Source organism: Primulina eburnea, chromosome 5, assembly GCF_022965805.1.
Source record: "Primulina eburnea isolate SZY01 chromosome 5, ASM2296580v1, whole genome shotgun sequence".
Classification (NCBI taxonomy): Eukaryota; Viridiplantae; Streptophyta; class Magnoliopsida; order Lamiales; family Gesneriaceae; genus Primulina; species Primulina eburnea.
Window position 1 is genome coordinate 2,084,637 of NC_133105.1, and position 14,056 is coordinate 2,098,692.

At 34.7% G+C, this 14,056-nt stretch overlaps 4 protein-coding genes across 11 annotated transcripts; 2 read left to right on the plus strand and 2 right to left on the minus strand.

The window, feature by feature from the left end:
* The first annotated feature begins 820 nt into the window (after positions 1–820).
* LOC140831578 (cytochrome P450 716B1-like) lies at positions 821–3,054 on the plus strand. The gene is made up of 4 exons (XM_073195318.1): positions 821–1,357; positions 1,802–2,237; positions 2,356–2,543; positions 2,696–3,054. The coding sequence occupies exons 1-4, from the start codon at positions 851–853 to the stop codon at positions 3,011–3,013; spliced, it is 1,449 nt and encodes a 482-aa protein (XP_073051419.1). The 5' UTR covers positions 821–850; the 3' UTR covers positions 3,014–3,054.
* Positions 3,055–3,782: 728 nt separating this feature from the next.
* Positions 3,783–6,607, plus strand: LOC140832190 (GPN-loop GTPase QQT2-like). 2 transcript variants are annotated; one of them, XM_073196063.1, is made up of 6 exons: positions 3,783–3,951; positions 4,057–4,165; positions 4,243–4,469; positions 5,430–5,720; positions 5,882–6,087; positions 6,166–6,607. In XM_073196063.1, the coding sequence occupies exons 1-6, from the start codon at positions 3,892–3,894 to the stop codon at positions 6,461–6,463; spliced, it is 1,191 nt and encodes a 396-aa protein (XP_073052164.1). In that variant the 5' UTR covers positions 3,783–3,891; the 3' UTR covers positions 6,464–6,607. The 2 variants fall into 2 exon arrangements, with proteins under 2 accessions (XP_073052164.1, XP_073052162.1); XM_073196061.1 differs by having other exon boundaries at positions 3,784–3,951; positions 4,051–4,165.
* A 270-nt stretch (positions 6,608–6,877) lies between these two features.
* LOC140832191 (uncharacterized) lies at positions 6,878–9,221 on the minus strand. Of its 7 annotated transcripts, none has more exons than XR_012118081.1 (4): positions 9,072–9,211; positions 8,802–8,956; positions 7,154–8,507; positions 6,878–7,048 (listed from the first exon to the last, which is right to left on the minus strand). XR_012118081.1 is itself a non-coding variant. In XM_073196065.1 (4 exons), the coding sequence occupies exons 1-2, from the start codon at positions 9,075–9,077 to the stop codon at positions 8,798–8,800; spliced, it is 165 nt and encodes a 54-aa protein (XP_073052166.1). In that variant the 5' UTR covers positions 9,078–9,208; the 3' UTR covers positions 8,163–8,507; positions 8,664–8,709. The 7 variants fall into 7 exon arrangements, 3 of the variants coding, with proteins under 3 accessions (XP_073052166.1, XP_073052167.1, XP_073052165.1); XR_012118080.1 differs by having other exon boundaries at positions 6,878–7,778; positions 7,886–8,507; positions 9,072–9,208; XR_012118083.1 differs by lacking the exon at positions 6,878–7,048 and adding an exon at positions 8,664–8,709 and having other exon boundaries at positions 8,163–8,507; positions 9,072–9,208.
* Positions 9,222–9,605: 384 nt separating this feature from the next.
* On the minus strand, positions 9,606–11,376 carry LOC140832192 (probable aquaporin TIP-type). The gene is made up of 3 exons (XM_073196067.1): positions 11,129–11,376; positions 10,630–10,880; positions 9,606–10,135 (listed from the first exon to the last, which is right to left on the minus strand). Exons 1-3 carry the CDS (start codon positions 11,253–11,255, stop codon positions 9,761–9,763), a joined length of 753 nt encoding a protein of 250 aa, XP_073052168.1. The 5' UTR covers positions 11,256–11,376; the 3' UTR covers positions 9,606–9,760.
* Positions 11,377–14,056: the final 2,680 nt, after the last annotated feature.

Consider the following 14,056-nt stretch of genomic DNA (forward strand, 5'->3'; position numbering starts at 1 on the left):
AAAACTTAATAATCTAGTCAAGCGCGTGCACAGGATATTGACATCCTGCCATACTGCACATAACAACACGGAACCTGTCAATTTCTAATTTCGAATTTATCATTATATATTCTTTTTTTATTCCAAATCTATTCAATAGTTGCAAAATTTAGAAGTGTACAAGTGAAAGACCTCGAATCGATATTTTATTGAGCTATGGAAGTTGGTTTGTCCGAATGAGTTTTAGCTCATAAACTTGGAATTTCTTCCATGTTATCAACATTCTACTAGATTTCCAATAAACCCTTTTAATTCATACGTAAATTATTTATTTATTCAATATGGATGTATTATGTTGATCGATGACTCCTAAAATCGTTTTCCAACCCTTTAAATTTTGCCAGAAAACCTTTTTTAGTTGTAAAAATCGGCCTAAGTTTTAGGTGGTGGTTTCTAGTCGGTCAGCATAGACGGACCCTAGGTGGTTAGGGGTTTGAATTTTTTATTTTTTTAAAAAATTGAATTAAGAAAATGAAAGATAATTTTTTATAGTCTTTAACCAAAATACAAAGAAATGCGGTTTGTTGACTTGTCCTAATACACTAAACTTCATATTTGTCAGTCATCTAGACTGAGAAAACTAATATTACAAGGCAAACGACAACTGCACTAATATTACAAGGCAAACGACAACTGCAAGCTTCCAAAATTTGAAATTGGGAATCTTGGAATGAAGAAGAATCTTCCTATACATCGAATCTTTAGTTTAAGGCCATATTCAATATAAAACCCTGTTGTTGCCTGAGGCAAAAGCAATATCCGATGCAAGTACGTAGTTAACTAAGGGATTCATACATACATTTTTGCTAGCATGGGAACTGCAATCCTGTATGCACTTCTTCTGTTCCTCCCACTTCTACTTCTGCTTATAAACAAGAAAAAATCTTCCAAACAACGGTTGCCTGTGCCGCCAGGTTCATTAGGGATACCCATTATAGGCCAAAGCCTGAGTGTTTTGAAGGCCATGAAATCGAACAAATGCGAAGATTGGTTAAAAAAGCGAGTCAGGAAATATGGGCCGATTTCCAAACTCAATATTTTCGGAACTCCCTCGGTTTTCTTGAACGGGCAAGCTGCTAATAAATTCATATACACTTGCGGTGATAAAATCCTTGCGAACCAGCAGCCTGCCAGTATCAGGAAGATATTGGGGGAGAGAAATATATTGGAACTGAGTGGCAGTGATCACAGGCGGGTGAGGGGAGCATTCGTGTCGTTTTTGAAGCCAGAAGCACTGAAACTATCTGTTGGAAGGATCGATGAAGAGATAAGGATGCACCTCGCACAACATTGGCATGACAAGCACCAGAATATTAAGGTGTGTATTTATTTTCTTGGACACACCCAAATAATTTATTCATTTTAATTATTATCTAGTTGTATCTGAGTCTATAGGATTGTATCTGGATTCGATTATATTTCGAATCTATTATAGTTTTTAGATGCCATGATCGATTGTAATTAGTTCTAAATATTACAGACAATGTTGTGTTATTTGAAATCTAAACATAACGTTTTTTTCCTACTCAAATGAAATCCGTCCATCCAAAAACAATCTCAATTTTTATTTCATCGTGTAATACATTAGTGCTTGGTTAAGTTATGATCGCTATGGGTTTATTAAGTCATTAAAGATTTACATTTATATGTAGTTTCGTCATTTTGAATTAGATATCTTGATCATACCCAAGAGAGAATGATATGGAATCACTAGATATAGCATATTTCCTATGATCTATTGATCTCAGATAAACTTGTGTAGGTGATGCCACTAATGAAGAGCTTGACCTTCAACGTTATATGTTCAATCATGTTTGGAATCGAACATGGATCAAGAAGAGAGACGCTTGTCAAACTATTTGAAAACTTGATGTCTGGAATGTTAGCAGTGCCCATAAACTTGCCTTTCACCCGCTTCAGCAGCAGCCTAAGTTCGAGATCGAAAATCAGAGACATTATCTTGGAACTCATGAGTGAAAGAAGGCGAAATTTCGAAAACCTTAATCAATATCAAGATTTGATAACTAGCTTGATGAGCATTCAAGATGAGACAGGTGAAGCTTCACTATCTGATGACGAAATTGTGGACAACTGTATTGTTGCCATGCTAGCGGGGCATGACACGACCTCGACCCTTCTTACTTTCTTGATCAAGCTTTTAGCCGAGGATTCATCAATCTACAACAACATTCTCGATGGTACGTACTGTGTTTTTTTAACAGACTTGTTCCTTTCATATATATGTGTAAACTTCGGACAAAAACATATTTGTTCTGAGCCTACATTAAATTTCTGGCTCCTCTTCCATCGATGCAGAACAAGATGAGATTGCGAGGGGCAAGGCAAGCGGGGAGTTTCTAACGTGGGAAGATTTAACGAGGATGAAATATACTTGGAGAGTGGCGACAGAGACATTGAGGATGAATCCGCCGGTGTTTTTTACATTTCGAAAGGTCCTCCAAGATTTTGAATATGAAGGGTACCTAATTCCCAAAGGATGGCAGGTATCAAAACTTCATCACCCTTTGGATTTCAATCTGTTTGACAACAACAAAAAAGTATTCCTCGTACTGCCTAAATGTTTGTTAGCATTCTCAAAATCATTCCTTCTATAATTCCCAAAGACTGTCTCAACTTATGGTTGAATACGAATCAGGTTGTGTGGGCAGCATTCACGACACATATGGAAGAATCCATATTTGCGGAACCAACGAAGTTCAATCCGTCCCGGTTCGAAAGCCAACCACCACCGTATAGCTTCGTGGCCTTCGGCGGAGGACCAAGAATGTGCCCTGGATACGAATTTGCAAGGATTGAAACCCTCGCAATGATTCATTACTTGGTGACTTCCTTCAAATGGAAGCTTCGTATGCAACAGAATTTCGTGGGCAGAGACCCAATGCCTGTGTTCGATCAAGGGTTACCCATACAAGTTGAGCTAAAGAAGCCCACTTACTATACTGGAACAATGTAAACTTAAATTTAGTACTTGTTCCTTCACCATTGTCTCCCTGAAATCATTCATATCTACAGGCCACCAATGCATTCAGCTGATATAATAAAGTTGAATATATTGGAGACAACAAGTTTTTCTTTCTATGGCCATGATGTAGTTTACGAAGTCTGAGCTTTGGTGTGCCGATAGATTGAACCACTGTTCTCTCTTTCAATCAAGAACCGGTAAATTAACATTCGATATATAATTGTTTAACAGACTCAACCCATTGACCACGGGTATTTTTAAACGGGGGCCTGGGAATTTAGAACCCCGGCCCGTTAGAGTTATAAATTATTATATTTTTTTTAATATGTATAAATTAAAATAATAATAATAATAATATATTTATCAAACAAATAATATGTTTATTATAAGAATTTAAATTTTATTTAAAAGTCGCTTACTATTGTTTAATAGATATTTTATAAGAGTAATAGAGATCGGACCGAATATAAACTGATTTATATGATTTTTAAGAAAATGAAATTGGTTTTATGAATTAATAAAACTTAATTTTTGGATTAAATTGATATCCATTTTCAGCGAAATTTTGTTAATTTCTAATTTTAATAATATTATTGTTTTTAATTTTAATTTTTAACGTTTTTTTAGACAAAATTTTTAACGTTAACACCATTAATTTATTTCATTTCAATTATTATATTTATTTATCTCTCAATATTGTTAGATTTTATTCAAATACTATAAAAATAATTGTATTTGTCGAGATATTATAATGAAACTAGGTAGCCGGGTTTCGCCGTTAAAGTTGACGACCGTATATGAAATTAGGGTACCTCTGATTCCTCCAAATCCAAACGCCCGCGATTCCATTTATTCGTTCTTCTCTCAAGATGGATATAAATTCGGAAGCACCAGAGAAAACTTCATCAGGGGTTCAAAGCGATAATGAGGTACAATATGGTTTACAGTTTTCCCTTTGGATTTTCTGAATTCTGCGCATATCATCGATAACGTGCATGCCACTGGTTGCTTTCTTTCTTTTTTCCAAGTCTAAGAGTAAAGAGGCTGATTATATTTTCAAGACAATGGGACAATTGGATATTGGGGAACCATCCACTTGCTTTAAGAGAAAGCCAGTTATCATAATAGTTGTGGGAATGGCAGGTAATGTTTTCTAATAGTATTGCATTCTTTTTTATTGTGTCATGTAGATTCATGGAAAGGTTTATTAAAATGTTCAGGAAGCGGAAAGACTACATTTCTTCACCGGCTAGTTTGTCATACTATGGCATCAAACATTCGGGGTTATGTTATGAATCTTGATCCCGCTGTCCTGACACTACCATTTGGTGCAAATATTGATATAAGAGACACTGTCCGATACAAGGAGGTGATGAAGCAGTACAATCTTGGACCAAACGGTGGAATTTTGACCTCACTGAACTTATTTTCGACAAAGTTTGATGAGGTGTGTTTCCTTTTGGAATGTTCCGGATAATTTTTTTAATGGTGAATCGGAATGTTTCAGCTTATTTATTGCATTTGCGACTGTTGTATCTGGGACTGGCGCTATGAGAAAAAATCAGGGCAACAAAAGTGGTCAGTCTGCATTCTGCCGATGATATGTAGCAATAGAGGATTTTGTTAACAAAGTAGGTGTTTCCCTCATTGATGCTTGGATATTCAACTTTTTGCATGCCAATTGTAAAGACCCTATATTATTTCTCTCGTAATTAACTTTTAGATCTTAACCATTGTTCATCCTTTAAATCTCATTGACTTCACCGTTGATCAAGAAAGTCTGACGATTTATAATTTTAGTTGAATGTATCGACTATTGAACTAGATACATTGCTCCTCATTTCAGAAAGTAGAGAGAAGAGATGATCTTTTGAAGTAATTTTCCCCCCTTATTTTCAGTAGACATGTTATTCTATATTGGCATAGAAATATTTTTAGGAATAATGTCTTCTGTGAAAAAAGACATATATTATTGAATAGGTCTTCCGTTTTTTGCGGTACTAATGTTTGAAATTTGCACCGGAAAATTAAGGATGATAGCTAGAATGTGGACCGAGAATGCTGGAACTATTTCTTGTATGTTTCAATCTTGATTGTTATAACTTCATAAATCAAGCTGAAAAGAAAGCTAAATTTAGGTTAGTCAAATGACTTGAGCCTAATCAAGAATCTTGGAGTTTGCAGCAAGCTTAGAAACTGAGTGAAGTCATTCTTGATGAATTTTTCTTGTCCTTGAACCCGATAGGTTATTCACCAATCATCAACTCTGTGAATTTCCTTCATGCTTATGTTAATGACAGTATTCAGTGTGTTTGTTAAGGTTCTGCATTCTTATTTTTTTTATATATCTTATCCTAAAAGAGGAAATGGTTCTCCTTGTGTTGATGTATAAGCTTTTGTATCACAGGTTATTTCAATGATCGAGAAACGAGCAGATCAGCTTGACTATGTCCTTGTTGACACTCCTGGCCAAATCGAGATTTTCACTTGGTCTGCATCTGGAGCCATTATTACGGAAGCTTTTGCATCAACATTTCCCACAGTAATTGCTTATGTTGTGGATACACCACGATCAGCTAACCCGGCTACCTTCATGAGCAATATGTTGTATGCTTGTAGCATCCTCTACAAGACAAGGTTGCCTCTGGTATTGGCATTTAATAAGACAGATGTCGCACAACACGAGTTTGCTTTGGAGGTATAATTATTTTCTCACCTATTCTTGATGAAGGTTAACATTTCAGATGTTCTCTTACTTGACCATTTTCTTCATTTTTTTTACCAATCTATGCAAGTTACTGTGTAACATTTTTTGTTTTGGTTTGAATATGCGTCACTTCCCCTTCTATACATGTGCAGTGGATGAAAGATTTCGAGGTGTTTCATGCAGCACTAGATTCAGATCACTCTTATACATCAACCCTGACTCGTAGCCTCTCCCTCGCATTGGAGGAGTTCTACAAAAATCTTAGATCTGTTGGAATTTCTGCAGTCACTGGTTCTGGGGTTGATGCATTCTTTGCAGCCATTGAAGCTAGTGCAGAGGAATACATGGAAACATACAAGTACACATTTCAACTAACTTTTGCGTGGTATATATAATATAAATAATTTCATTTTGTTAATCTCTACCCTTTTTGAAGGACTGATCTTGACAAGAGGCGGGCAGAAAAGAAACGGTTGGAGGAAGAACGTAGAAAGGAAAACATGGATAAGCTCAAGAAAGACATGGAGAAATCACAAGGAAAAACTGTGGTATTGAGCACTGGTTTGAAGGATAAAGATGTCGTTGGTAAAAGCATGGACTTGGATGAAGAGGACGAGGAGGAGGAAGAGGATGATGATTTTGGGAGGTTCAGCGAAGATGACGGCTCCGATATTGTGGATGAGGATGAGGATGAAGAAGTGTCAAAATTTTCGTTTGGAGGCGGCAACTTTTAAATGTTGAAGTATTCTGTGTTATCCATTCAAAATACAATAGCTAGGAGCAGTTCTTGATTTTCTGTAAATGTAAACTTGATCAAGTGCTGAGTTGCATGGTCTGAGACATTTACCTGAGAAAATAGAATGTTTCTCCTTTTTCTACTTCAATTTGCAATCTTTTGTTGTCTTGTCAACACGTCGTCTTTTTGTATTTTGGGCACATCAAAATTTCTCGCGTATGTCAATATAAAAAATATATTTTGTTTTGCTCCAAATAGATTGCTTCTGATATGATTTCAACTTCTGCAATTTGGCTGGTGCTCTGCTCGAACCCCCACCAACATTCGGGAACCTTACCTTTGTTTACGACTGTATCAGCTAGTTTTTGTATTGTACGAATCGTTTCTCAGAATAGTATAACATTAACTAGTTGACTATTGTTTTCTGAAAAAGGTATCGATGTTGTTTACAGATTGTTGCGCTCTAGCTGAAAGGTACACCATATACTACTACCAAGTTTATTAACAAGGCAAGTCCAGACGGTTTGCCTCAACTGACAACACACATTATCTATGGACCACGCCATGTCTCCAGTCCTGCAAGCTTATAGACAAACACAAGAAATTTTACAGAGGTTGATGAACAAAAGCGCAAGTTGACTGGGAATTATTCTCCGGAATAAATCATTTTCTAGTCCTAAATAAATACCCTAAAATTCCTGTTGCATGAAAGTGAGGAAATAGTAATGACATTCATCAGTTCGAAGCTGACGCCTCCATGTTTTGAATAGGAATTCTGCACCACCTTGTATTGCACTAGAGAAAAAATTCAGCCACGACAATACTTAGTGCCACTTAGTTATGTTTTCACGTAACAGCGAAAAATGCCTTCTGCTTTACCTTAATGCAGAGTTTCCAAAAAGAGATCAGAAATTAATAGTTAGTCGATATCTGAATTCAGATGTGGAAACAAAAAAAAAACGTGTCAAGTAATGCAACAAAAATATGAATTCTTAGAAGCATAAGCTTAAATAAGCGGATTGTTTTTTGTTTCCTTTCATGGGAGAAAAATAAGCCCAAAACGAGGACTCGGTCATCCATGAGAAGCCCTCATGGCTAAGACCAATAGCAATAACAATCAACCTAAACTAAGTAGCAAATTTTGTTAAAGAATATAGCAGCCAACAGCTGATGAACCAAGCAAATACAAGTATAGAAAATTAAAGAATGAATAATGAAGTCGCTTGCCAAGCAAGATTATACAGTATTTTGTAAATCCAATTCACGACGGAAGGAATGAGAAACTTTTGGCAACTGAATACACCACCACTCATCTGAAATACAAGAGTAGAAGTTCAGGCATCTCCTTAGTGTTATCCCAATTTCTCAACTTGAGAAATGGCACAATGTAATTTCATACCAATCATAATTTCAAACATACCTTTTTTTAATTCAATAATAATGTGTCACAGACTCACAGCATGCTTCCAGTTGAAACTATCATCATTAGCTGTCACAATACGAATTTTTCAATGATCTACTAAACTGAGAAAAAGAAAGGGCTTTACTAACATAAATTTAATCTATATAACCAAGGTTGTTCAAAGTGTCCCTTTCATACAACTTTCACCCATTTTTTCAGCACCTAAAGCTCACAAGCATGTGCATATGAATCAAGTCATAAACAATCCGTCACTTCTCACATTCCAAGAAAAGAATTTCCAAGCGTGTGCTTTGATTTAAAAAGAAAGTTCAAGGTCAAGTTTTGCATCAGAAGATGCACCAAAATCTGTTCTTTCGTATCAAAAGCATATGCCATTAACATGGACATTACAGACGAACCGAATTCAGCTTTAATTCACTATCGATAACAAGAACACAATTTTCTAGTCATTCAGTCACCCTCAAACTACAGCTCCATATAGCAAATTGTGTAGACGGCAATGAGAATGTAAAATCAGCGGAGATCCCATGATATGGTTTCTTCCTTCGTACATAAAATAAGAAGTGGATTAAACTCTAATATTCGGCAACCAGAACACCGCCATATCAAAACTTTGTTCCTGCAAAAGCATGAAAATTTAAAGTTCAACTACTTTTGTATATACTCTATTTCTACACAACTATGAACGTTAGACAACATTCTATATTTCGAACTATATCGATTCCAAGGATCATCGTTCAAACATAATATTTTATATTTTGATTGAAAAACTAACCCCAAAAATAGACAAAGCCCAGAATCAAGAAGCAAAAGACAGCATCCTACAACACGAATCATTAAACTTTGCTATCAAATACAATTCACAAAACCGAAAAATAATAATTGGATTGAAATATGAGAAAAGCACACCTACGTCTGTTTGGAGTAAGGAGAGGAAGATGCAACCCGTATATTACGAAACATCATGTATCCCACTGGCAACACCACACCCAGCATCATTATCACTGATCCAATCAAATACCTCAATATGCTAGGAGGTTCCACCTCCATCATCACAGCTCTGCTTAACTGGATCCAGAATACTGAATAATCAATTAAAAAGGAAATTTTAAATCTTTTATCGGTGAATTTGATCTGGTCGTGTGCAAAAATGCAAAGAAAGAGAGAGAGGCGAGAGACTCACAGCCATTTTTGCAGTCTGATTTGTTGAAAGTCTTCTCGGAGGAGGAGACGAGACGCGGGGTGGGGTAACAACTAACAACGAGCTGGTAGTATTTTTAATGAAATGACCAAGATACCCTGGACCAAAAGGTTTTCCAATTTCACGCTTTATTATTTTTATCATAAATATTATTATATTTTCGAACACTTCAATTTTTTAATGATTGTCTATCTTCTGTTTCTAATTTAAGATTTTTTTAATTTTCTCATTTTATCATTTTTTTCCTTTCTTGTTTTTCATTAAAAAAAACATTATACAAACACACAACCGACGAACCCAAACACTAGTTAATATAAAACAAGAGTTTTTTTATAATTGTGTTTCATGAAAAATTAAAAAATAATATAGACTATAAACTATGTCAAGTTAAATTTATTTTTGAGTTTTAAAGCTAATTTTAGCATAAAATATTGAAATGTTTTATAAAGAAAAATGCATGGGAGGTTTATGTAAAATAACATGTATTATGCAAATACAGTATGTGATTTGGAAAAATATTTCACAATTCATGGACATTCACATTTTATTCAAATTTGAGAAGTGAAAAGTACAAACTCCTTAATAACAATTATCAAAGCATTAAACAGAAGATACGACACCGTATTACCCATTGAAAAAAAACCAATTGAAACGGACACCCTTTTTTTTCCCTAAGCATAATCATCAGAAGTTGGGACTGGGGCATGTGACCCAATAAACACACCGCCGTAGACCAGGCCCGCGAGTGCTCCACCGATGAGTGGTCCGATCCAATAGATCCATATCTCGGAAAAATCTCCACTTGCAACTGCGGGCCCAAATGATCGAGCCGGATTCATCGATCCACCGCTAAATGGGCCTGCCGCCAAAATATTTGCCCCAACTATGAACCCAATTGCAATCGGGGCAATTATTCCAATGGAGCCCTTTTTGGGGTCTGCTGCTGTGGCGTAGACCGTGTACACTAATCCAAAGGTTATGATAATTTCCGTAACTAACCCTGCGAATGCACTCACCCCATCTCCTACTCCATGAGTGGGAATAGACTGCATCAAATTACATTTTCAAGTCAGAATATATATTATTTATTTATTCTTAATTGTGTAATAAAAAGTTGTGATGAGTGAATGTTTCGACTATCGAATATTACGGTTTCGGGTCTATTGTGCGGTGTCTTTTTTTTAACACGACGGAAAAGTGTACCCAGTTTATTTAATTTTTTTGAGTTGCATGTACCCAATTTTTTCAAAAGATAAACAAGTGAACTTGGTGTTTTAGCTCTATACATGACATAGTCACGACATTTTATGACAAAACATTCTCACGTTGTATTACTCTGTAGTAGAGGACCACACCACCTTAACTTTTTTTGGGTGCTTTTCCTAGTAACTTTCTAAAATTGACAAAATAAAATAAAATAAAATAAAAAATATTATTTTAAAAATTCAATCGATTTATGATTAATAATAAACTGGAATCAACGTTTTAGCTTTATTGGCTTTAAAAATAGAAATTGAGGGATATGCGAATATGAACGTACCAATCCACCGGTGACAAATTTGAGGAGGAGACAAGCGACTATGGAGCCAAGGCATTGAGCAATCCAATAAAAGAGGCCAGTGAGGATGGTGATGCTGCCTCCTACGGCCAATCCAAGCGTGACAGCTGGATTCAGATGTCCACCGGAGATGTTGGCTGCAATCGACACTCCCACAAACAGTGCAAATGCATGAGCCACGGCCACGGCCACCAAGCCTGGCGGGTCGAGAGCGGCACCCGATGTGAGCTTGTCTGCACGATAACATTAATGAAATCAGGTTTTTAAGTGGAAGAGTGGAAATTTGTGTAAATGCATGCAGTTTACTCGACACTTTATTATTTATTTTGTAAAGTGGAATTAATACAAACTTGAATTCGTGTCATTTAATATTCTCTATAAAAATATAGATATAAAAAATGTTGCGAAATCATGTATAAACTCCAGCAAAAGTGACACAATTACACCATAATTTAGATAAAGTGGTAGAAATATTCCTTACTGTAAGCTATGGCAGAGCCAACACCGGCAAAAACAAAAACAAGTGTGGCTATAAACTCAGACACATAAGATTTAATTGACCCAACACTGAAAGAATCACCAAGGCTACCCAAAGCAATCTTCACCATTTTTTTTCAAATACCCAAACGTACCCGAAACCCAAAAAAGAAGAAGAAAGTGACAGAGAACTGTAAGCTAAAAAGCTCAGAAAATTGAATTTCACTTAATTTGTTGGGCATGTAATTCCCATGTATCAACGATTTATATAGAGAAAAATGATCCGAGCTTCTTCCTATTATAAATTTATAATTGGCGAATATGGTATTAGGTTTTACCGACCATGGCCCTACTAATAATTGACTCGATTTTAAATCAACAATTGCGCCGCCCAACCGCCCTTAATACGAAATTATAAGCAATATTGATTAGAAAATTTGTGCATACGAAGTAAAGTAATGCAATGATAATCAATATTTAAACTACACTATCAAGATTTTAAATTGATTATTAGCATTCACTTGTTATTTGCAAGCATGTTAGTTTAAATGAAAATTCAAACCTTATAATTCAATATTGGTGATTTGGTTGATAGAACAAGTATAGACATTTCAATATGGCAAAAAACTTGTGTGAGACAGTCTCACGGGTCGTATTTGTGAGACGGATCTCTTATTTGGGTCACCCATAAAAAAGTATTATTTTTTATGCTAAGAATATTACTTTTTATTGTGAATATGGATAGGGTTGACCCGTCTCACGGATTATAACCCGTGAGATGGTCTCACATGAGACTCATTCTTTCAATATATATCACACATTGTTATATATTAAGTAATCATACCGTACAATATCTTATATTTAACATTTTTTTTAAATCACTCATAATAAAGTCGAGCTCAATACATGGATATTGATTATTTTAGTAAAATATTTATAGAATAGTTAAAAATAATTGCCTATAATTTTTTTTTTTTAAAAAAACATGTTTTGGATGGCAATGGACTGGAACGTCATTATCAGACATCAGACGGTGAAAAAACATTATTTTCAATCTCCGAGCTCGGGTGTATGATTGGATCGTTTGTGGTTTGGATGCAATTGTCGGTCAAGACCGAAATTCTATTTTTTTTTCAAGAACATAATCGTAAAATGCGGCTTTCTGATATTTTATTCAAGGTGATTATCGATTAATCAGGTTTGTAATGTAATGGTGTTGTACATATGGAAAGCGAAGTAAACCACGTACTAAAGAAAAATGAAGAACACTACTAAAGCTGGCAAAAATGAATTGTCGACTGAGCAAAGGGTTTGACAGCCATCGTCCTAATTTGATGGTGGTGATAAGACGAAAGCAGGATCCAACTATGGATTTTATGGAGTGCAAAGGAATTAGACTAAACTATAAATTTAAAATACATTGATTCGTGTTGAAAACAAGATTGATTTGAGTGGGTCTCATGTGATACCGTCTCACGGATCATAATCTGTGAGACGGGTCAACCCTACTCATATTCACAATAAAAAGTAATACTCTTAGCATAAAAAGTAATATTTTTTTATGGGTGACCCAAATAAGAGATCCTGTCTCACAAATACGACCCGTGATATTGTCTCACACAAGTTTTTGCCGATTGATTTTATAGGTTTCCTCTCATGTTCGATATTTTTTCCTTTATATATGAGGCAATTAAAAATAGTTTTCAGATTCGACAAAAATGAGATGTGTCATGCACTTACAGAAATACATCGAATTTTGAAGATATCATGTAATGTATTTTTGGTATTTAGAGAAAGACGATGTCTCTCGAGAAATAAGGTGATAAGTATAATGTGCTTATTCTAGTGACATTCCTAAGAAAACAATGTTTACTAATAAAAAGGCTCCACCACAATTTTTGATGGATTCGTTATAACGTTTTTTTAAAAATATTTGAGCAGACCTATTATCGAAGCAAATGCTAATGGACTTGATTATGTACTATCTATAAATAATATATATATGTATATATATATATATATATATATATATATATATATATATATATATATATGTTGTCGAAATACGGTTTTGAAAGTTTGTTTTAATTATTACATGTGTTGGTGTTTTAATGCGCATTAATCACTTATATTTAAACAATGTACCCGGGCTAGTGATTGTACAACTCAAGAGAACACGAACACACAATTCATTACATTACATTAATGAATAGAAACAAATTATTAATTCACCTAAAAAATCAATGGTCTGCCCAAGTTCAGAATTAACATGCAATTGACGATTCACAAGCATTAAAGTATTTCAATGCATCTTTTTTAATCTGATGAAAACACTTCTCTAATTTTTTTATAATCAGTTATTCATTTGAACTTGGATTTTTTTCGTCGTGTAATCATATATAAATTTTATGATGATGATATTCGCATAAATATCAAGCATGGACGTAGAAAAATACTTCAACTAAATCATCACGTTATTAAATTTCAAGTACCGAATTTTATAATGATCACCATTATTATAAAATGTCATCTCTAAAATCACATTTTGGATCAAATTGGTTTAACACTTTAATTTTGAGTGGTTCTCATGTGAACCGTCTCACAGATCTTAATGTGGGAGACGGGTCAACCCTACCCATATTGACAATAAAAAGTAATACTCTTAGCATAAAAAGTAATACTTTTAATAGATAACCCAAATAAGAGATCCGTCTCACAAATACGATCCGTGAAACTTTCTCACACAAGTTTTTGTTTTTAATTTTTTAAAGTATAATTGCTGTAAAAGTTTCCCTAAAAAATATATTTTAATCACAACTAATCGTTGATGTAAAAACTGTCTCAATCCTGTTACTTTAGATAAATTTATTAAAAATGACTTTTTTTTTGGTTAAAAAAAATGACTTTTTTTTTTGGACAGAAAAATGACTTT